The sequence below is a fragment of the Eptatretus burgeri genome, chromosome 3, assembly GCF_056783735.1.
Source record: "Eptatretus burgeri isolate ZD-2024b chromosome 3, Ebu_testis_v1, whole genome shotgun sequence".
Classification (NCBI taxonomy): Eukaryota; Metazoa; Chordata; class Myxini; order Myxiniformes; family Myxinidae; genus Eptatretus; species Eptatretus burgeri.
In genome coordinates, this window is record NC_140963.1 from 145,249,885 (window position 1) to 145,274,533 (window position 24,649).

At 41.2% G+C, this 24,649-nt stretch overlaps 1 protein-coding gene across 4 annotated transcripts in view; it reads left to right on the forward strand.

Annotated features, from left to right (window-relative positions):
- LOC147031219 (uncharacterized) overlaps positions 1-24,649 on the forward strand; it is a 196,862-nt gene that overhangs the window by 84,449 nt on the left and 87,764 nt on the right. For all 4 annotated transcript variants that reach the window (XM_085876073.1, XM_085876071.1, XM_085876074.1 and 1 more), the window contains exon 7: positions 15,765-15,929. In XM_085876073.1, the coding sequence (XP_085732199.1) occupies positions 15,765-15,929 (165 nt within the window). The remainder of the gene's footprint in view (positions 1-15,764; positions 15,930-24,649) is intronic.

The window sequence follows — 24,649 nt, forward strand, 5'->3', positions numbered from 1 at the left end:
TCACTCCCATATAAAACTTTGAAGTTTTCATTTCTTTTAATGTCTTTTTAATAACTTTTTCAACATCAGGTTTCACTATTTCAATTGATTCAACTATTGATGATGGACCGGGTTCTCCAAATTGAAAAATCCTTATTTTTATATTCCCATTAAATGCCCCATCAGTGTTTTCAATATAATAGTCTCCCTTTACTTTAAACTCATTTTTCTTGTGTTGTTGTGATTGAAGATGTCTATTATAACTACTCTTCAAAACATCCTTTGAGCAGATATCACAATGTTTTCTTTCCAACTCAAGAGGAGATATTTGATGAAATAGATTAAATGTATGTTTGTTGGTTTGAATGTGTTTTGTTGTAATATTTATATTCATGATTACAAACATCGCAGTACGTTGTATTCACCATATTTATGTGATAAAACTTTGCTTAAACTAAAATTTTCTTGATGAAAATTTCGTTTATTTTATAGGTGAATCTGTGCTTAAAACCATTTTATCCTCCAACTTTTTTCACTTAATAAATACAATGTTTCAAGACACAAAAGACTAGTTTCAATCAAACTCTTCATTTGTAAAAGATATTGAGAAATATGTCAAGGATGTAAAATTGAACAAAAATAAATATAACAACTATTGGATAAAAACAATTATGGTGGATAAGATGAGTTTTTCAATTTCCTTCAGTGGAAGGGCTTTTAGTATACCTGGAAGAACATCAATTAAAGTATCTCCAACAAAAGTTTCTCCTCTCCTTCTGGCAATATATTCAAAACTAGAAAAAGGAATGAAACAAGAAAAAGTATCAAAAAATAAAAACCTTATGGATGAAACTTTAGAAAGAAAAGCTAAGACCATCTGTAATATGCAAAGAGAAATTTGTATTTTTTTTTTTCAACAACCCTAAATATATATATATATATATATATATATATATATATATATATATATATATATATATATATATATATATATATATATATACATGTATACATATATGTGTATATCTGACAAACAGAGTCAGAAGCCCATAAACAATGTGTATTCTGTGATTATCTTCTAATTAATGATAATAAAAAATATAAAAAGGAAAATAATTCTTTTAGATTTACACCAAAAATGAATTACTTTCCAAGATTGATTCGAGAAATGAATGTAAAGTATGAGGGTAACACACTTTTCCTTACAAAGGAAGAAACTGAATGTATTAGAGAAATGTTCAAAGGATTGTTGTTATATATTATTCATGGATGTGATTTTCAGGGAAATATCAACACAAGATATGGCATAAATAAAATAATGGATTATCTTGAAATTAAACCTGAACTTCGGATAAAATATAGAGTTTCTAAAAAAGCCAATAATAAATTAAATAACCTGTTATCCAAATATATAAATGGATGATTTTTTACCCATTTGGGAAAATAAGATAAAATTTAACAACCATAAAAATGTCCCAAATTCATTGAGATGTCTCATAGTTGGTTCAAGCGGATGCGGAAAAACCTGCTTACATTTGAAAATGCTCCTGACTCCCAACTTTTTAGATTATGATAATTTAATAATTTTCACAAAGTTAAGTTTTCAACCAGAGTATCAACTACTCTCACAAGGTTTTAATGCTGGTCTTCAAAAAGAAGATATAATCGGTTTATTTAAACTTCAAAAAAACCTAAATTATTATAACATTGAAGATATAATACAACTATTTTGTGATGCACAGAGATGTAAAAAGAAATCAAAACCGATAACTTGTATTCTTAGTGATAATACGGATGATATACCGTCTCCCCAAGATTTGGTTAAATTATAAAAGAACCTCGTTATCTTTGATGATTGTGTTAATGAGAGAAACCAAATGGTAATGGCCAGCTATGACACAAGAGGGAGACATTCTTCTTGTAATTGTATTTATCTTAGTCAATCGTACTTTCAACTTCCTCGTCGTTCCATCAGAAACAATGCTAATACTTTTCTTTTATTCAAGTTAAATTCAATAGATATAAACAATTTTTGGAGAGACAATTGTTCTACATTATGCAGTAAAAAACAATTTGCAGATCACATGAAGCACAGGACTGAAAAATATAAATATATTGTTGTTAAACAAGATGAGCTATTGTTTGATATTTTCCAATAAATAAATGGATGCAAAAGAAAGAACAAGAAGATTTAAGGTTGATCAAGAGTTGGTTTCAAAAGTTCTAAAACAACAGGAAGACATAAAGAAGAAACACAGACAGAAACTAACGGGTGAAGAAGCATTTGAAAGAAAACAAGAGAAATTTTTCAAACCACTTTTAAAAACTTCCAAAGAAAAAATTATAGATGTTTCCACAGTTCCCACAGCGGAATATTCTCCGAAAAAACTTCAAATGTTAAAATATTTTGATCAAATGACAGAGGAAGAATTAGAGCATATAGGGGAATATGATGATGAAGGATTATTTCAACAACTGGAAGAGATTAATCACCCCCCTGCTTATATTGTGAATGCTCTTCAAAACAATGAATATTCAGCGGAATCAAAAACCAAAGCAGGACTCATTCCAACAGAACAACCAGCAATATTTCATCTTGTTCAAGAAAAGGTATTGATATTTAATGATGAATTAAGGTTCTTGAGGTCTGCTCAACCCCCTGTTAAACTAACCCCCAGATTAATGTTTCTTCTCACAAAAGATGGTAGACAAGCTTCAACTGTGAGGAATGAATCAATGTATTTTGATAAACCATTGGATAAGGAAAATAATGATGATAGAGTATATATTGATCTTCTGAACTCTGTTGATTATAGGGTTAGTCTTTCTGGTAAACGTAGCAAGAATGAGAAGGAGAAACACATTATTCAGGCTTTAAGTATCCTTGGTTCAGGTTTTAGTTTTCTTCCAAATGACCCATCGCAATTAGTTAATAGACTGTTATTGTTGTTAGGTAGTAAGAAGGCTGGAAATAACAATTGTTTTAATGAAGCATCAGCCATTTAGACAAGTTGATGAACATGAAAATAATTAATAAATCGCAATATAAAAACATTTTATCTCATATTAAATAAGATGAGAACCACAATCCTGAGTTTTAATTCCACAACAAGCGACCACACATCTTCATTCCCATACCCACTACAACTTGATCCAACAAAAGAATATGAGGCATCTTTATTGTCCATGGAAACTTATAATACCTTATTTAATATAACTGAGAAAAATGACAAGTTTAGTTGTAATCCGGGAAGTGGATACAAAACGACAACAGTCTCACCCGGAGCATATGAGGTTTCTCAAATATCTTCCGAAATTGCTCGTCTTATGAAAGAACAGGGTGATGAACCAAAATATTGTTATAGACATTCAAAAACATACTTCAAAATCAACGATTAAACTTAAAAATAACGACTAGGTTGATTTCACAATAGATAATTCATTTAGAGAGTTATTAGGTTTCTCCTCAAAAAAGATTGAAACTAATGGGACGTTTTACAGTGATAATGTCATTCAAATATCCTAATGGATAAATTCGGTATTAATTCACTGTGATTTGATTGATTGTGCTTATAATGATGGAATAAAAACAAATACAATATTTTCATTCAGCGCATACTCAACCCCAATTGGTTATAAATTCAATATGGAACCCAAAAATTTGGTTTATCTCCCTGTGTCAAGAAAAACCATACACAGAGTAAATTTTAGGATAACCGTCTAAGATAATCGTATGATTTATTTTACTGGAGAAGTTATGTCCATCAGAATTCACCGACGTGAAGTTTTCCAATAAATAAATACGATGGTTATTGTGAGGAAACACGAGTTGAGAAAATATAAAATAATTACAGGGGATGGGATGTTCCTTTCCCCATACTACAAGGGTGAAGGTATGTATCTTGGTAGAGGATACTAAAGCCTAAGAGACAAAGGGGTGTCGGACATCAATTTAGAGGAGATGGGATAATTGATACTCTAATGGGTATTTGTTCAACTATTCTTAAACAGAAAGACCTAATTGGTGCAACTGCTTCTGCTGTGGGAAATGTATCAGGTGCTGTAAAGAGCATAAAAGATGCCCAAAAGGAATCTCATAAATTAAAAGCAATAAAAGAAATTAAGAAAGGCAAAACTCAGTTGTCTCCCCAACAACGACAGAAAATAATTCAAATACTTGGGTCAGGGTTTCAAAAGTTTTAACTTCTTTTTTCCTCAATAAATACAAGTATGGAAGGTCAGGTCAGGTATGGGAGCATGTGCCAGAACAGCGCGTCGCTGCGTCCACTTTCCGCCGGTACTCCAGGGGCCTCCGTCTGGCCATCCCCCAGGCAGATGCCAGGCCCATCCCCATCTCCTTGAGATGATGATCAACCTGCTGCAACCATGAGGCACGTGGTCGGCCCACTGGCCTCCTCCACTCATGAGACTCCCTCGCTGAGAGAATCTGGTAAGCAGGATCAGCGTCAGGAAAACGAGCCACATGTCCATACAGCCGCAACTGACACTCACGGACTATGCAGGTAACAAATCTCATCCGAGTCTCTCTCAGCAACCGCTCGTTGGATACAAAATCCGACCAGTGATAGCCAAGGATTCTCCGAAGAGACCTGGTACCAAAGGAATTAAGTCTCCGTCTCAGATCCTTGGTCAGAGTCCAAGTCTCGCACCCATAGAGCAAGACTGGAAGTACCAAGGACCTGAAGACTCGGACTTTCGTCCTCCCGCACAGGTACCGGCAGTGCCACACCCCATGATCCAGTGAATCCATGACTCCCCAGGCCCGACCCAGACGTCTATTGACCTCTGACTCGCAGCCAGCAGAGACATGAATATCACTGCCAAGGTAAGTGAATCTCTCCACGACCTCAACATCCTCACCACAAACAGACACAGACAGGACAGCAGCATCCAAGATGTCACCGAAAGCCTGGATCTTAGTTTTGACCCAAGAAACCCGTAATCCCAGCGGCTCCGACTCCTCATTCAGCACCTCGAGGGCCCCCAAAAGGATGTCTAAAGTCTCCGCAAAGATGACTGCATCGTCTGCAAAATCAAGGTCCGAGATCTTGACATTCCCAAACGATGCACCGCAACTTGATCTCTCCGACATCCTCCCTAAAATCCAGTCCATACAAGTGCTGAAAAGTGTGGGGGCAAGTACACATCCCTGATGAACTCCAGTAACAACTGGAAATAAGTCAGAGGTGGTACCACCACACTTCACAGCACTCTCAGTACCAGAGTAGAGTTCAGACATCAGATCGATCTGTTTTGGTGGCACCCCACGAAGACCAAGAATCCTCCAGAGGACATCCCGATTCACTGAATCGAACGCTTTACAGAGATCAACATAGGCTGCAAGCAGCCCCTGCCGAAACTCTCGTCTGCGTTCGGTGAGGACACAAAGTGCAAGGATACGGTCAATTGTTGACCTCTTTGGTGTAAAGCCTGACTGCTCTGGACGCTGGTGCTCAAGCAGATGGTGGCGAACCCTATCAAGAATTATCCGAGCAAAGACCTTGCCCGGCACTGAGAGCAGCGTCACCCCTCGGTAGTTGTTGCAGTCTTGGCGATCACCCTTCCCTTTCCAGAGAGGGACAACAAGGCCCCTCTTCCATTCAGTTGGGATGATGCCTGTGTTCCAGGCAGAGCACAAAACTGCATGCAACGACACGAGTGCAGCATTTCCACCAGCCTTGAGAAGTTCGGCATGGATGCCACAGATCCCTGGAGCTTTGCCCCGTTTCAACTGGTTCACGCAGCCCGTGTTTCCACAAGCGAAGGTGGACCACAGTTGATTTGAGGGTCAGCAACAGGGATTGTAACTCCCTTGACATCCAACTCGACAGCTGGGGGATCAGCCTGGTACAACCGCTCAAAGTTACCGGCCCAGCGGGCCTTCACTTCAGACTCCTCTGTCAAGAGCCTACCACTCTCTGCTCGAACTGCAGTGCTCCGAGGGATGGGCTTGGATGAACGTAATGCGCGAATTCCCCTGTAAGCGGGACGAGAATCACCTGTCCACAGGTGATGCTTTACCCCTCACAGATTCCTCGCACATAGGCCTCCTTGTCCACCCTCAGTGCACGTACAGTTTTACGCCTCAGCTCCCTGAACAGCTCAGCTCTGCCATTCAACCTGGCCCTGCGACTCTGACCAATGGTATCCAGTGTCCCTCGAGAGACAAAATTCTTCTTTGCCCTGCGGTGAGTTCCAAGACATCCACCGGCAACATCAAGGACGGTGGTCTTGAAGGCGCTCCACAACTCTTCAGGACCCCCCAAAGCACCCAGACCCCCCAAGTGTCCACTCAGCCTGTTCGCAAACTCCTCAGCTACTCTCTCATCCCTGAGCTTGGCAACATCCAGCCTTGGCTGGGATGGTACCATTCTCCAGAATTTAAGGTGCAGCTTTAGAGTTGCTACAACAAGCCTGTGGTCAGTATTGAGGAACTGAGCACTCCGGTAGACCCTGCAGTTCTGGATCATCCTCCAACGACCGTCAATGAGGACATGGTCAATCTCCTTTGCCACACCGCCAGCGTTGGAATACCAAGTCCAGCGATGAGCTTGTGGGCGCTGAAACCATTAACCAGCCACCCTAAGTCCATGACTTCTTGCAAAGTCAAGGAACTTAGTGCCATTCTGGTTCATAGTTCCTGACCCATGGGGACCAACACACACCTCATAACCGTCCCTATCAGTTCCAGTCGATGCATTGAAATCCCCCAAGACTAGAAGTGTATCTCGTCTGGGGCACTGATCAACCACAGACTCGAGTGTGGCGTAGAATGCATCCTTCACGGTGAGATCACTCGCCTCAGTCGGAGCATAAACAGAGACCAGGGAAATGACACCTAAGGAGTGACGAATCCTTAATCTCATAATACGCTCGTTGACCGGTGTTACCTCAATTATCATTGGGGTCAGCTTATTGGACACAGCTACAGCAACTCCTTGGGTATGGTAACCATCAGAGCGACCAGACCAATAGTAGGTGTAACCACCCACCATTATCTCGCCGCAATCCGGTCTCCGAACCTCAGAGAGAGCTGCAATCCCGATGTCCAAACGCTTGAGCTCAGATGATAACAGAGACAGGTGATCATCCTCTCTTAGGGATAGGACATTCCAGGCACCCACCCGAAGGGACCGCCTCAGGTTAACCCAAGGAGACCGCCGTCTGGTGGACGACACCAGATTGTCATCTCACTGGTAAATATTGAGGTCCAGCTCATTCCCGTTGTAATCTTAATTACAAGCCCCCAAACTTTATTCCTATCTTTCTTCACAACAACGCTCACGATGACACACATCAATTTATAAATGAACGTTCAAAGACATCTGGAGATATTTCTGCCATTCCTAACACAGATCAAAAATACATCTCATTCAAAAAAATAATTCATACATCCCCCATAACCCATATCAGATTTCGTGACACATGCAAATTTATGGCAAGTCCATTATCTAACCTCTCTCTCTCTCTCTCTCTCTCTCTCTCTCTCTCTCTCTCTCTCTCTCTCTCTCTCTCTCTATCTCTATCTCTATCTCTATCTCTATCTCTATCTCTATCTCTATCTCTATCTCTATCTCTATCTCTATCTCTATCTCTATCTCTATCTCTATCTCTATCTCTATCTCTATCTCTATCTCTATCTCTATCTCTATCTCTATCTCTATCTCTATATCTCTCTCTATATCTCTCTCTATATCTCTCTCTATATCTCTCTCTATATCTCTCTCTATATCTCTCTCTATATCTCTCTCTATATCTCTCTCTATATCTCTCTCTATATCTCTCTATATCTCTCTCTATATCTATCTCTATCTCTCTCTATATCTATCTCTATATCTATCTCTATATCTCTCTCTATATCTCTCTCTATATCTCTCTCTATATCTCTCTCTATATCTCTCTCTATATCTCTCTCTATATCTCTCTCTATACCTCTCTCTATACCTCTCTCTATACCTCTCTCTATACCTCTATCTATACCTCTCTCTATACCTCTCTCTATACCTCTCTCTATACCTCTCTCTATACCTCTCTCTATTCCTCTCTCTATACCTCTCTCTATACCTCTCTCTATACCTCTCTCTATACCTCTCTCTATACCTCTCTCTATACCTCTCTCTATACCTCTCTCTATATCCCTCTCTATATCCCTCTCTATATCCCTCTCTATATCCCTCTCTATATCCCTCTCTATATCCCTCTCTATATCTCTCTCTATATCTCTCTCTATATCTCTCTCTATATCTCTCTCTATATCTCTCTCTATATCTCTCTCTATATCTCTCTCTATATCTCTCTCTCTATCTCTCTCTCTATCTCTCTCTATATCTCTCTCTATATCTCTCTCTATATCTCTCTCTATATCTCTCTCTATATCTCTCTCTATATCTCTCTCTATATCTCTCTCTATATCTCTCTCTATATCTCTCTCTATATCTCTCTCTATATCTCTCTCTATATCTCTCTCTATATCTCTCTCTATATCTCTCTCTATATCTCTCTCTATAACTCTCTCTATATCTCTCTCTATATCTCTCTATATTTCTCTTTCTATATCCCTCTCTATATCTCCCTCTATATCTCTCTCTATCTCTCTCTCTATATCTCTCTCTCTATATCTCTCTCTCTATATCTCTCTCAGTATATCTATCTCTCTATATCTCTCTCTCTATATCTCTCTCTCTATATCTCTCTCTCTATATCTCTCTCTCTCTATCTCTCTCTCTATATCTCTCTCTATATCTCTCTCTCTATATCTCTCTCTCTATATCTCTCTCTCTCTATATCTCTCTCTCTCTATATCTCTCTCTCTCTATATCTCTCTCTCTCTATATCTCTCTCTCTCTATATCTCTCTCTCTCTATATCTCTCTCTCTCTATATCTCTCTCTATATCTCTCTCTCTCTATATCTCTCTCTCTCTATATCTCTCTCTCTCTCTCTATATCTCTCTCTCTATATCTCTCTCTCTCTATATCCCTCTCTCTATATCTCTCTCTCTATCTCTCTCTCTATCTCTCTCTATCTCTCTCTCTATCTCTCTCTCTATCTCTCTCTCTATCTCTCTCTCTCTCCCGTTAGGGGTCGCCACAGCGGATCATCCATTTTGATCCGCATAATGATTTGGCACATGTTTTACGCCGGATGCCCTTCCTGACGCAACCCTGGTCGCCTCATTATCTAACTTAACATCAAATATAAAAAAAACTTACCGAATCTTAAATCACATTTCTCAAATCAAGAAGGCATTGATCTCTAATCACAAAAGTGAATATATCCGTACGACTACATGGATTCATTTGAGAGGTTTAAAGAAACACAACTTCCTTCAAGGGAAAGTTTCTGTAGCAAGTTGAATAACACTCATATTTCCGATAGAAATTATGCACAAGCTAAAAAGGTTTGGGAGAAGTTTAATATAAAGAATATTGGAGTATATCATGATTTATATCTTAAAACTCATGTGTTATTATTGACTGATGTGTTTGAGACTTTTAGAACAGTCTGTCATCATAAAAATTATTATGGATTAGACCCCGCTCACTATTACACAGCCCCGGGTTTGGCTTGGAGTGCCATGTTAAAAATGACAAAACAGAATTTGGAATTAATCAATGATATAGATATGCTTTTAATGATAGAGAAGGTTAAAAGAGGAGGAATATCTCAAGTATGTTCCAAGAGTAATGCTAAAGCAAATAACAAATATCTTCCTGATAATAATAACAATAAGGACAACTCTTACCTGATGTATTATGATGCTAACACTTTGTATGGGTGGGCTATGTCTCAATCTTTACCTTCCGGAAAACTTAAATTGGTTAAAGGAAAACATGAAAAAGTTTTTCAGGACATTGTTATCTCCTCTCAAAAAGAAATGGATGAAGTTGAAGTTGGATATTATTTTGAGGTTGATTTAAAATATCCAGAAGAACTTCATAACAAACATAACAACCTCCCCTCTGTCCCTGATAAAGAAAGTCCAACAAAAGAATGGTTAAATGATTGCCTTTTATTAATATAAAAGGTAAATCTTCAGAAAAACTACTTACTACATTAAATGATAAAAAAAAGTTGTGTTTTGCATCAAAGGAACTTGAAGCAATATTTGTCTGCTGGGTTCAGAGTTAGGAAAATTCATAGGATTTTGAAAGTTAAGCAAAGTCATTGGTTAAAGAAGTATCTTGATTTCAATACAAAAAGGAGAACAGAAGCAAAAACAGATTTTGAGGACTTATAAATTAATGATAATGGTGTATTTGGAAAGACTATCGAAAATGTTAGGAATAGGCAAAACATAAGACTTGCTCCATCTTGGAAACGGCTTCAAAATTAATTAACAGACCAAGTTTTCAGCGAGCAGAGGTGTTTTCAGAAAACTTTTGTGCTATTCATTTAAAAAAAAGAGAGTATTGAAATGGACAAACCAATTTATATAGGAACATTAATTATTGACTTGTCAAAGTCGTTAATGTATGACTATTACTATAATAATTTAAAATCAAAGTATAAGGAGAATGTATCATTGTTATTTATAGATACAGATAGTTTTATATGAGAAATTAAGACAAGTGATGTATATTAGGATATGATTGATAATATAAATATATATGATACAAGTAATTATAAGTCAGGTGATGTGTTGTTTTCATTAAAGAATAAAAAGTTTATTGGCAAGTTCCCTGACAATATCTGCTGCTCTTCCTTTGCTCCAATTGGTTCTTCTGACCACGTCCTTGTCAAAGTGGACATCTCTCTGGCTGTTATCAGAGAACCACCTCACCGCCGTCGAGTCTGGCATTTCACTCAAGCCGACTGGCAGGGTCTCCGAGCAGCCATCAAACTTACAGACTGGTCTCCTATCACTACTTTCTCAAACATCAACTCATCCTGGGAATTCTTTCAAAGAAACTTGCTCTCCCTCATGCACAGATTTATCCCCTCTCGTGTTCAGTTGTCTTACCCTTCCTCCCTCCCTTGGTTTACTGAAGCTTGTGGCGAGGCAGTTGTCCTTAAAACTTGCCTTTGCCTCATGGAAAGCAAACCCAACTGAGGGCAATCTCAGTTCCTTCCACAAAGCTCGGAACAAGTGTGTATCTACCCTCAGGAAAGCCAGAAAACAACATCTTTCTCATCTCAAGTCTGAACTCTCAAACCTCTCTCCCTCCTCAAAATCCTGGTGGCGTTTAATCAAATCTGTTTCTGGTGTATGTTCCCCCTCCATCCCCTCCCTTACCTCAAATGGCCGCACTGCTGATACCGCACGTGATAAAGCTGAATGCCTAAACTCGGTGTTTGCAGCTAAATCTTGTGTCCTAAACCCATCACTTTCTCTACCCACTTTACCCAGTCGCACCCACCTGTCCCTGGACTCTGTATCCTTTTCTCCTGACAAGGTGGAGAGCTTGCTTTCAAACCTCGAGTCAGATTCTGCAACCGGTCCAGACGGCATCAGCCCACGTGTCCTCAAAGCCTGCTCTTCTGCTCTTGCTCACCCTCTCTCTGTTCTGTTCACCCTCTCATTTGCCCAAGGTCATCTGCCATCTGCTTGGAAATCTGCTAACATCACTGCCCTGCATAAAAAAGGTGCAAAAACAGATCCCTGTAACTACAGACCAATCAGCCTTCTCCCAATCATCAGCAAGGTTATGGAATCCATCATCGCTTCAGACATGAAATCCTTCCTCTTCTCCAATGGCTTGATTTCCAATCATCAATTTGGTTTCAGACCAGGTCTCTCTACCCTGGATATGCTGCTTCTGCTCTCCCATCAATGGATGGAGGTCCTCAATGCCAGACAGGAAATCCGAGCCGTATCCCTGGACATATCACGTGCTTTTGACACAGTCTGGCACTCTGCCCTACTCACCAAACTCTCTTCCCATGGTATTCAAGGCCATCTCCACTCATGGCTCGCAGACTTCCTCTCCTGTCGCAGTCAACGTGTGGCCCTAAATGGAGTTCTTTCATCCCCTCTTCCTGTGCAGGCTGGAGTTCCTCAAGGTCGCGTTCTGGGCCCTGTTCTTTTTCTGGTTTTCATCAATGATCTCTCCGACTCTCTGGAAAATCCTCTATTTCTCTTTGCCGATGACTCCAGCCTCTGCCGTACCATCTGTCCTCCCTCAGACCGGCAAGCAGCAGATTCGTCGCTCACTGCAGATCTGGATAAAATCACAAACTGGTCCAACACGTGGAACATGTCTTTCAATCCAGACAAATCTCACACTCTCACTATGTCTCTTCGAAAGGACCGTTTAGAAACCCCCCCCCATCCACTTTCTCAACAATCCTCTGGAAGAAGTCTTTTCTTTCAAGCTTCTGGGTCTCACTATCTGCCATGACCTTTCCTGGGAAAGTCACATTTCCAACCTCGCCTCAAAAGCCAGTCGCCGACTGGGAATCCTCCGTCACGCAAAGTCCTTCCTTGGCCCTCTTGAGCTCCTGACCACTTACAAAGCTTTTGTCCATAGCCTGATGGAGTACTGCTCTCCCCTCTGGGCTGGTGCTCCTGCGTCCCACCTTTCTCGGCTTCACGCTGTCGAAACCAGTGCATTTAAGATCATCGGCATCTCCCGAATGAAGCTGAGTCTTTGGGCCTCTCACTCAATCACCGCAGGTTGGTCAGTGGTCTTTCTGTCTTCTACCGACTCCTCTCCAGTCTTGCCCCCCTGCTCTCTCTGCGATTTGTCCCCACCACATTTCCATAGGGCGCTCAAGGTCTGCCAACAACCCCTTCTGGTAAAACTACCGAAATCACGAATCACTGCTCATCTTCACTCTTTCATTCCTCTTTTTTCCCACCCTTGGAATAAACTTCCTCACTCTATTCTTTCCCATTCTTCCCTCCAGGCTTTCAAAACAGCTGTTCACCACCACCTCCTATCTTCCCCCATCCAAATCCTCGATCTTTTCTACCCCCAATAATCCACCCAAGCCCACTTCCTTCAATTCCCCTGCTTTCCTTCCTGAAAGTCCCTGTAATGTCCATCTTCTCTTCGCTATGTTCCCCGTCCCATCCCCATCCCTCTCCCTTCCACAGTTCACCTAATGTCTGTTCCCCACTGTTTTGTCCCTTCCACTCCCGCCCCTCTTGTCTCATGCCCCCTTGCTGTGAGTTGTGTGTTGGCTCTCATACGAGCCTCGACCAAGGTATACAAAAAAAAAGTTTAAAGATGAATTTTGTGGGAAGGTAATGAGTGAATTTATAGAATTGAGATCAGTCTTATGCTTCGAAGTATATTCATAATAATGATTTTGAAGGGTGTGATAAGAAGCTCAAGGGAATAAAGAAAAATATAATCAAGGAAACGATAAACTTTAAACATTATTGCAATTGTTTAACCTTAAAGAAGGAAGAGTACAGAAAAATGAATAAAATAAGAAGTTTTTAACATCTATTATATGCAGATGAGGTAAATAAGAAAGCATTAGGAGCTTTTGATTATAAAAGATGTATTTTAGAGAATGCAATCAATTGTCTCCCTTGTGGTTATAAGTGTAAGTGTTAAGATATTTAAGTGTTAAGATATTGGGTTGGGGATTTTAACGGGCTACCACCGTATTTTTTTGCTGATTTATAAATGATAGAACCTAGCAATAACCAAGGCAAAGAGTGGAGATGTAATAATCAGCCTTGTTATTTAAATGGGAAACATAGTGAATGTGAGAAATATCAAATATGTCTTATTGAAGAAATAACCGGGGTAAGAGTAGATAAAACAAATTAGCGGATACATTTAATTACAAATAAGTTGGAGGATGTAAATAAAAAAAATTAATATCCTTGAATGGACTGAAAACTTTGATGGTTATTAATTGAACAATGGAAAAACTATTTACGACAATCTCAAAATGATATGTGGCTCAGGAGGTTGTCAGACAAGAGCATTAAGAGAAGTTTATCATTTTATCTTTGCTCAACAAAGATACTGAAACCAAGAACCAAGTACCAAGTTATTCTTTGTGAATATACTCGATGGAAATGAATGTTATAAGAAAATTAAGTTATTCCCCTAAGTAGAACATGGACAAATATTCATTGGTTCGCTCTTTGAGTATAATGAAAATCTAAAAGAACTGTGATTATGTTGGGGGGAAGAAGTGCTTTACTCAGTTAGTCTCAATTTTTAATTTGCTTATATTGGAGGGAAGGGGATAGGTATGGAGGAAGTGAGTCTACCATTTTGAGCGTTTGTGGCTTGGGTCAGAAGGTTTTCCCCTTTTCCCATTCATTTGAATGGTTGTCCCAGAAGCATCAATTATCATCTACTTTGACTGTGATGACTGAGTCGGACTGCTGACCATGCAAATTGGAAATGCCTTTTGACCATTACCACTACCACTACTTCTTCTTCTACTATGACTCTACTACTACTACTACTACTACTACTACTACTACTACTACTACTACTACTACTACTACTACTACTACTACAAGCCCTCATCAATTCCACCTTTTTGTGGGGAAAGCCGTATAAGTTTCTCTTTCGATACCAGTCTCTCTACACTCCCATCTTTCTGACGTCCCTTTCCACCACCACATGCCCTTTCTCCTCCTGCCAACTGCATCCATAACGAAGGCCTGCTTCAGCATATTGCCTTCCTCCCTCGTAAAAACGTGGGCCAACCAACGCAGAATTTCCTCCCTGCCTTTTCACTAATATCTATTACCTCCACCTAATTTCCATTATGCGCCTCCGCAGAAGAGATCCATGGGTGGCATCTTCCCCCCCCCCCCCCATGGGCAGTATTCCTCCTCGCCCTTTTTGAAAGATAGCACCACAAAGTGTTAAAACATTTTTTGAGTTAAACAGGTAAAAATGTTTTCGAAGTCCAAATCAAATCCAGGCCACCTCGTATCCTCATTCCTTTTCCTTTCCCTCAGAGATTTTCCAATCAGCCCTCTTTGGATCCACAACCCTGTTTTCTATAGCAATTTTCCATATTCCTTTGTCAAGGCCGAAGTCTCCGCTCCATGCAAGATAATTTGACGTCTTTTAGTTTTGTAAATCTTCGCCCTCATCTGAACCAGAATATTTTAATTATAGATATCTCAGAAACACACTCCCACTTGGTCCACCCTGAGCTGTCCCCTTGTATCCTGTCCCCCGTCATATCCAAAACATCTATATCAAGGGTTCACAAGCAACTTCGATGCAGGAAGAATCCTTAAGGACCATCAAGCCTGTGCAAGCCATCCATCAAGCCATCTTCTCTTTCCTTTCTCTTCCTTTCTCCATAATCTCTTTTTCCCCCACATGTATCCTTATCCCACTCTTTTCCAAACTTTCCAGCTATGGAACTAATGCATCTTGAAGTCCTTAATCATAGTCTGACATCATCACCAAATCGCAAGAATGTCTAATATAAAATAAACGTTTTTTTTCTCCTATCAGTCTATCAACCTGCAGCCACCTCATTTATCTCCTCTGTGAGTCTTGTGTTTTAAAATGAAAATATTCAGCTCACAGGTCTGTCCATCTCCCAGTTGTCGACTGACTCCAACACTCCTCTCCTCTTACATCGTTGAGCAGTCAATGATTACCAAAAACAGTATCAGGTAGACAAGAAGACATTGGACAGAAATAGACTATCTCAGTGGCTTTGTTGTGCTTCATGTTAACATAAATGAATGAACCTCAAACCGAATTGAATTTCGTAATGCTTTATCCACTTCAGCTCATTACAGCGTGATGGCAATAGTTGTCCATTGTTGCAGTAGTGTTACCTTGTCATGTTGGTGTGTATGTGCGTGTGTGTATGCAGCACAGAATATCGCAGGCAAGCAGCAGAGAGGATGATGAGGGTACACCGGCCGATAATGGTGCTGGTAGTGCCACGGAACAGACGATTTGTGATTCAGCTTCCGACGAGGAGGTTTTCCGTCCATTGAATTTGGAGCCAAGCCAGCTGTCCATTCAGTATCAGGAGGTATTGATGGCTTCTGTTAAAATGGCAATCATCTTTGTTGTGCAACACTAATTATTATCTGCAAAAGTCAAACGAGAGCGGCATATGAAGAGCAAAGATAAACGTTGTATGTTTACATAAAATAATGATCAAAATTATTTCTTATTTGGTCGCTGGTTGAGGAGTATGGCCTTGTGCTGGGACTGGCAGGATATTTTAAAGGGGGATGCACTCGTCTGAGCTGTCTAGCCTGCCTGGGTTTGAATCGCTACCCAGCTATAAATACTCATCCGGTGCTCCAACCTGACAGATCTCTCAATCCGTGCCGCTGCTGATAAACGTGACATCTGTTTAAGATAATCCTTCCTTCCAAAGGATGTCCCTGTTTCCATAATGTCTCTCCCTGGTTTTTGTTTCCTCCGATTTGATGTGCCTGAACCCCACCCCAGTGACGGAGTTGCAGATTACATGAATAACTCGATTTCTTCCTGCCCTTGAACTGATCTTACACTTTCCCATGCCCAAGGAATACCTCTGGCTGCGACTTCCCGTCCTCTCCCACCTCTTGTTTTTTTGGTCTGTGTTTCGTACCGTCATCCGAACAGTGACGACTCCATCCACATCTCTCTCAAACAACATGGACAAACTTTTAACCACTCATCCCAACTATTCTTCCTCATATGTGGCGATTTAATTTGTCACCATGCAACTTGCCTGAGTGTTGGTGTCTCTCACCAGCCATGGCACATTCAGCAAAGGACATCTGAAACTCCATGGGACTGACTCAATCTGTGAACTTTCCAACCTGGATTTCTCCCAATGGCAAATCCTGCCTTGTGGACTTGGTGATTATGAACTTCCCGGAAAATGTCTTCTGCTCTTCCTCGTCTCCAATTTGTTCACCTGATCATGTGCTTGTGAAAGTCAACATCTCTCTGGCTGTTTTCAAAGAGATGCCTCAATGCCAGCGAGTTTGGCATTTCATTCAAGCAGATGGCAGGGACTGTAAGCAGCCATCTCTCTTCAGGACTGGTCTCCCATATCGACTTCCCCTGATAATATCAGCCTGGGAATTCTTCCACAGAAACCTTCTCTCTCACTCACTCACTCATTCACTCACTCACAGATTAATCCCATCTCATCTTTAGGTATCCTACCCTTCTTCCCACCCATGGTACACTGAATCCTGTGGTGAGGCCGTGGCTCTGAAACATCCTGTCTTCTCTTCCTGGAAGGCAAATCTGACTGAGGGCAACCTCAGATCATTCCAAAAAGCCTGTAACAAGTGTGCGTCCACTCTCAGGAGAGCTAGAAAACAAAATCTGTTCAACCTCAACAATGAACTTTCAAACTTCTCTCTCTCTCTCTCTCTCTCTCTCTGGTGGATTGCTTCTCTTCTACCCTCGTCCATGAGCCAGGCAAGAGTTGATTACGAGAAAGGGGAACTAAAGTCCACTGTATTTTACAGTTAGGTTGATGTCTGTAGTCAATTAAAAAAAAGTGATGGATATCTCGAAAGAGTAATGAAACACCTTTTTGGTGGCCATCTTGGAAAATGGCTGCCTCATTTGATCATATTTCTGAAAATTAACTCGAACTTTGCAATGGCTGATCTGAGGCATATACAACCCTGAACAAGATATGTTCAGTATAAAATTTGGCACATGCCGGTGTAACTTTTGTAAATATAGTCCATTGGATTCCAAAATAATTGAGAAAATATGTCAGAATTTGATTTTTCTTGCACAAATTTTTTTTTTTACACCTGGCATCATGCCTATTGATATATTTATGATATTTAACATGCAGATATAAGAAATATTTAATATGCAGATGTAAGAAATATTAAACATGCAGATATAAGGCAAGTATGAACTTTAATGCTATTCTTGACGTTTCAGATAATTACTCGCATGCTGATGTCGGTGTCCTTTCATTCGCCATCACTGTCTGATGAGTCCTACTGGTCATGCTCTGACTCCTCATCATTACTGGCCATGTTGGAACAGGTGCGCAATTTGCACAGTGCTGTACATTTCAAGCCATTAATGATGCATGAGCAGTCAGTTGGCCGACAAGAGCGAGCACACTTGCACGACATCAAACTGAGAACAACTTCGGGAGCGGGGGATCCTGTCATCCACTGGATAACAAGGCTGCCGTCTTCACTTGTCCGTCCGTGAATCGCGCCTTCACCTGTTCTTATAGAGTAGACAGTCAGTAGACAACCTGTTCCTACTCTTGTTTCGAAGAAATGGACACAGCACTATGTATGGAAAAGCTGGAAAGTGTCGCGTTTGACATAGTACCTCTTCCCATGTGCATTCATCCATCCGTCTCGACAGTACTTGCCTTTGACAATATTGACAGGCAAGCGGAAGTACAAAGTGGAGCAGGAACCTCACATCATGTCAATGGTATCATTGTTCAACCGACATCCTCATTGTGTGCGCCACTGAAGCCAGTCACTACTGTCTCCACGAAGGATAAGAAGCGCACAATAAAGGCACTGGGTGCACAACTGCCAATATACATGATTGGGAAAACGAACAGGCCACCTGCAATCGTTCCACCCGACCTGATAGCAACGCATGCTCTTGCAGCACTGCGAGCACATCAACAGGCTTCTTGTGAGTCTTGGTGCGCATGTTTGACACATCTGAGAAAACGAGTTCTTGGACAAGATTCAACATTCTAACTAGAGAGCGCAAATAAGTGATGGTGATAAGATACTGGCCAACCATTAACGCACCCGCAACTGAATTATCAACAATCCAGGAAATCTTGCAACAATACATTTCTACCCAGTTATTTCTACATCTTGAGAGCATTGCAGTTGTCTTGGATCAGGCATTGTACGCCATGGCAACAGAAATTGCATGGAAACATCCGGAATGGTATGGGGGAATTGCGTTGATGGGGAACGACCATGCGATCTGAAATTTGATGTCCACAGTTGGTAAGATGTTTGAGAATGCTCGACTTTGAGATCTGGCTGTGGAATCGGGAGTCATTGTGGAAGGATCAATCAATCAACATTCTTGAGGGGAAACAGTAGAACCATGCTGTCTGTCTTTATAAGTTGACATATGAAGTGCTGCTGAAGTTAGCATGGTCAGGCTTTAAAGAATGGCTGGAAATCAAGCATGCTGAAGATCTGCCAAAGTTAAATGACACTATTTGTGTCGTGTCTGAGCTTCACCAGAACATTTGTCACACCACACACAATGCTGCTGTCACGAACAAGTCCTGCCAGACGATTCTTCACCTTTTCCTCACTTACCTGAATTTTTTTTATCACACTACAGAGGTCAACTTGCAGCTTTTTGGAATGTTGTACAGAGATGGTTGATGCTCTCCTTGGATTGCTGCATACTGACAGAGAGGGGAACTGTTCCCTCCATCTTTTTTGCATCCGAGGCATGATTTCTTGGCGTTTTGCCATGGACAAATCCTTGATCAGACTTCATCCGTGGACTGAATGTGACACCCTCAGTGCATTTGCCAGGCAAGCAAAGATGAAGGCTTTGAAAATCCTCCTGTGTGATCAGAAGTTCACAGACATCTTCACATCACTTGGAACGAGCTGGAACATTACCAATGTCGAGTTCTGCATCATCCAGGAGCTTGTTTGTCAACTTTACTATCACAATACCAAAGTGACTGAAGTTAATGAAGTCAGATACAAAATGTTCCACGGCGCATGAGGGGTGCTCGAATCAGCACGGCTTCCACCGTGTGAGGACGCGCTCCGACAGCACACACGTCAATCTAATTACCAGGCAGCGATGTGGCGACGGAGTTGTAAATTCGCAGATATTCCTAACCCCAGTCCAGGGCACGGATGGACAACAAGTGAAGATAGCAGCCTTGTTATCCAGCAGATGACAGGATCCCCTGCTCCCGAAGTTGTTCTCAGTTTGATGTCGTGCAAATGTGCTCGCTCTTGTTGGCCAACTGACTGCTCATGCATCATGAATGGCCTGAAATGTACACCACCGTGCAAGTTGCACACTTGCTCTCCAACATGGTCAGTGATGATGAGGAACCAGATCATGACCAGCAGGACTCATCAGACAGTGATGACGAATGAAAGGACACCTACATCAGTATGTGAATAATTATCTGAAACATCAAGAATTGCATTCAAGCCCATACTTGCCTTATACTTGTATGTTAAATATTTACTTAAATATCATAAATATTTCAGTCAGCATGATGCCAGGTAAAGAAAATTTTGTGCGAGAAAAATCCAAATTCTGACCGAATTTTCTCAATTATTTTTGAATCCAATGGATCAATATTTACAAAAGTTATCCTGGCATGTGCCAAATTTTATACTGAACACATCATGTTGAGGGTTGGAAATGCCTCAGATCAGCCAATGCAAAGTTAGAATCAATTTTCAGAAATATGATCAAATGATGCAGCCATTTTCCAAGACTGCTGCCAAAAAGGTGTTTCGTTACTCCTTCGAGATGTCCATCACATTTTTTAATTTACTACAGACATCAACCCAACTGGAAAATACAGTGGCTTTTAGTCCCCCTTTGTGGTCGTCAACTCAAAAATATCGATGGCTGGTTCATTGACGATCCCTTCCCTCTCTTCGAATTGCACCACAGCTGACTGCTGCTCTTTTACATCCTCTCTCTGCCCTTCTGACTTCGTCATTTACTCTTGGTCATATTCATCTGGTTGGAAATCCGCTGCAACATCACTGCATAACGTAACTAGAACAGCACAAATCTCCGCCAAGCTGAATAGTTTATGATTTGTATCCCACTAATAGTAACCAAAATCCAATCGGCTTGTTCTTGTCAACTATCCACAACTCATCCAACAAGTTTTGTCACAATCTGTCCAAACTTTTTGAAATACCGTGCTATATATCGTTTTTGCCCCCATCTCTCAATGATGACGAACCGCTTTATATATTTTAAAAATTCTAATAGTCCGATCCGGATTTGGATCTTCAACAAAATTGAATCAATTCATCCTTGTCATACACCCAACCTGAACACCAAGTTTCATCTGAATCTGTCCACAACTTTTTCAGATATCATGCTCACAAACAAACAGACAAACAGACAAGAGTGAAAACATAATCTAACTACTCCACCTTCGGAAGTGGAGGTAAAAAGGTGCAAAAACGGATCCCCTGAATTACAGACCCCACAGCTTACTTGCAGTCATCAGCAAGGTCATGGAATCCATCATCACAGTTGATTTGAAACCTTTCCTTTTCTCCAATAATCTCATCTCAGATCACCAATTTGGTTTCAGAGCAGGTTACTCCACCTTGGACATGCTGCTTCTACTCATCCAACAATGAATGGAAGACCTCAATGTCAGAAATGAGATCAGGGCCGTCTCTGGATATATATCATGCTTTTGATACAGTCTGTCATTCCAGCTTACTCTCTGAACTCCCTGCCTATGGCATCCAAGATCAACTCCACACATGGCTTCCTGACGTTCTCCACTCCCATACCTAACATGTGGCACAAAACGGAATCCTTTCATCTACCCTCTCTCTGTCAAGGCTGGAGACCCCCAAGGCAGTGTTCTGGGCCCAATCCTATTCCTGATCTTCATCAATGGTCTCACAGACTCTCTGGAAAATTATCTTTATCTATTTGCTGATGTCTCCACCCTCTGCTGTGACATCCCTATTCGTTCAGACAGGCAGGCTGCAGCCTCTTCCCCCTCTTCAGACCTTGACAAAATCACAAGATGGTCAAGCACTTGGAATTTGTCTTTCAATCCTGACATATCTCACACTCTCACTCTCTCTATCCCAATGGACCATCTGATACCCACCCTCCCCCTTCCATCGACTTTCTTAACAATCCTCTTGAGGAAGTTCAGTCATTCAAACTCCTGGGTCTCACTATCAGCCATGATCTTTCTTGGTCAAACCACATATCAAAGTTGGCTTCCAAAGCCAGCTGTTGACTGGGCATCATCCATTGTACAAAATCCCTCTTTCATACATCTGAACTACGATCCACCGACAAGGCTTTCATCCACAGCTTGATGGAGTACTATTCTCCCATCTGGACCTGCTCCTTTGCCTCACATGTTGCTGAGCCTTCAAGATTATTTGAATCTCCCGTGATGAAGCTGAGTCTATGGGCCTATCACTTTGCCATGGCAGACAGGTCAGTGATCTCTCTGTCTTATACCGACTTCCTTCTGGTCTTCTACACTCTGCTCTTTCTGTGCTATGTTCTCCCCAAGTTTCTGCAGAGCTCACACAATCCACCATCAACCCCCTTCTGGGGAAACTACCTAATAAATGCAGAATAACTACTCACCTCCACTCTTTTGTTCCTCTTTTTCTTCTGCTTGTGGAACCAACTTCCATATCCTCTTCAATCTCATTCCTTCATCCAGGTCTTCAAGACAGCTGTTCACCACCATCTCAGATCATCCCCAATCCAAAACCATGATCTTTTATACCTCCTTAACCCACCTCACCCCAATTCATCCTCCCTCCAAATTTCCAGTTTTCCCTCCTTGGGAGTTTCATTCTGTATCCATCTTGTCCAGCCCATGCATTCCCTCTTGCCCCCCCCCCCACCATTCCTTCTTGCTTCCATTGTTTCTCCAAATCTCCCTCGTTATTGGCCTTCAACTCTGCTGTTGGAAGAAGGAAATAACTGGCATAATAGTAGAGCAGCTAACAGCTGATTTTGAGGAGAATCTTTCAAATGGTGATACAAGCATGGAATTTGGTATGAACATGCCCAAAGGGTCATTCTTCAATTCTAGTCGATGAGCCAATCAAAAATCCAAGATGGCTGCCATTTTTCAAGATGGCCACTGGTTAAACCCATGAAATACAATTTTTGACTTATCTCATGAAAGAAATGACTTATTTGAATGATTTCAGTTTCTAATGATGTGTTTTGGGACATGCTGAAACAGATTATATCCATTAAAACCTTCTTAGATATCAATATTAAACCTGTTGGGTTTATTTTTGTGTCCAAACCAATGTTATTTTAAGTAACTAGTTGCTAATTTGTTGTTTGCTTGGGGTGTAGTAGCAGAGGTAGTACCTTTTTCAGCAGTCAGCCACATCCTATAGATGGACCACTGACACTGGTCCTCATTACAGACCCCAACTCTCACCTATGGCTCCAAGAAATTGCTCGTGCACGGCACCGGCCACACCCCGGTAAACCGCGTTGGCTCACGGACTAAACTTGGTCAGGGTAGCACACAGAGAGACTCGGTGTGTGAAGGAGTATGTCTTGCTCCAAAAATACAGTGCACAAATTCTGCAATGATGGTACCTAGCCCATATGTAGAAGAAAATATGTTTAATAGACTTGAAACATCCAGCAGTTCAGTGAAAAAGTCTCTCAAACAAAAGGAGTGAATGTCTGTGTGCTACCAGGGTACTCTGGTGACATCACTGCTGTGAAACTCGGCATGGGGTTCAGTGTCAACTAGACTATATGCACATGTATGTATGTGGATTTGCATCATATCACTGTAGTAATCTAGTGTCCCCAAGGCTGCCTAATTTACCCCATTTCTGTTAGGTGGCCGCACCTGAATTGACGGGATGTGCCGGCACGGGATAGCCGAACCAAAGATGGCGGGGTTTTAGCTGTCTGGATGGTGTACAGATTGCGCGGGAATTAAATGGCACTGGATGAACGATCGGACTAGGTGTAGGGCAAAAGCCTGAACCTAGTTGAATCCCATAGAAGAAAGCGCACATGGTCTAAGGTGGTAAAAGGATAACCCCTCGACCTTAACCATTGAGAGATGGCCACACCTACCTCATTGAAGTGGAAAACTGACTGGAGCAGGTGCTGTCTTTGCCAACAACACAAGAAGGAAGCTCTGACATCACCACTTGCAAATCCAGCAAAAGCAGAAGAGGATGGCTACAGAAACATTGCCATGAACCTTTCCTATTCCATTCCATAAATGCTCTGCCAATAAAAATCGACCCAGCAAGACTCGGTGAGGGTGGAGGAATAGAGAGCACATTGAGACGGAACAATGCTTCCTATCATCAAAACTGTAGACGTTTGTTCAGCAATTCAAAATATCAGCGGGCTGCAAAAAGAACATATTCTGCTGAAATAGATGTAGAAGAAAAGAGCACAAAAGTTCAAAGGACAATTCCACCTATTAGAAAATCAGAATGCTTCTTATGTGAGAAACAAATTGCATCATCTGATTTAAGAAAAGCAATGACAATGAAATTGAATGAGAGAATAAATCAATGTGCCAAGACATTGAGTGATGGAAGACTCCTCGCCATACTCAGTACTGGAGATGTTGTGGCACAGGAGTTGAAGTACCACCCAGCTTGCTTCGTTGCACTCTACAACAGAGAGCGGGCTTATGTAAATAATCAAGAGGATCTCAATAACTCAGATTTGATCACAAAGGAACAAGCATACCCAGTTGCATTTTCAGAACTGGTCACATATATGGCTGAGACAAAGGCTGCCAGTGAACAGGCAGATCCAGTGATATTCCGGCTTGCAGATCTGGTAAAACTCTGCAAGCAGCGGCTTGAACAGCGAGGTATTGAATCACCAGATGTGAATTCTACAAGGCTCAAGGATCAGCTAATGTCCCAATTCCCCAAACTGGAAGCTCATCATCAAGGATGAGATGTGCTGATTGCATTCAAGAGTGACATTGGTTCTGTTCTGGCACAGGCATCAAAATACAGCAAAGTCATTCACCTGGCAGAAGCAGCTCAG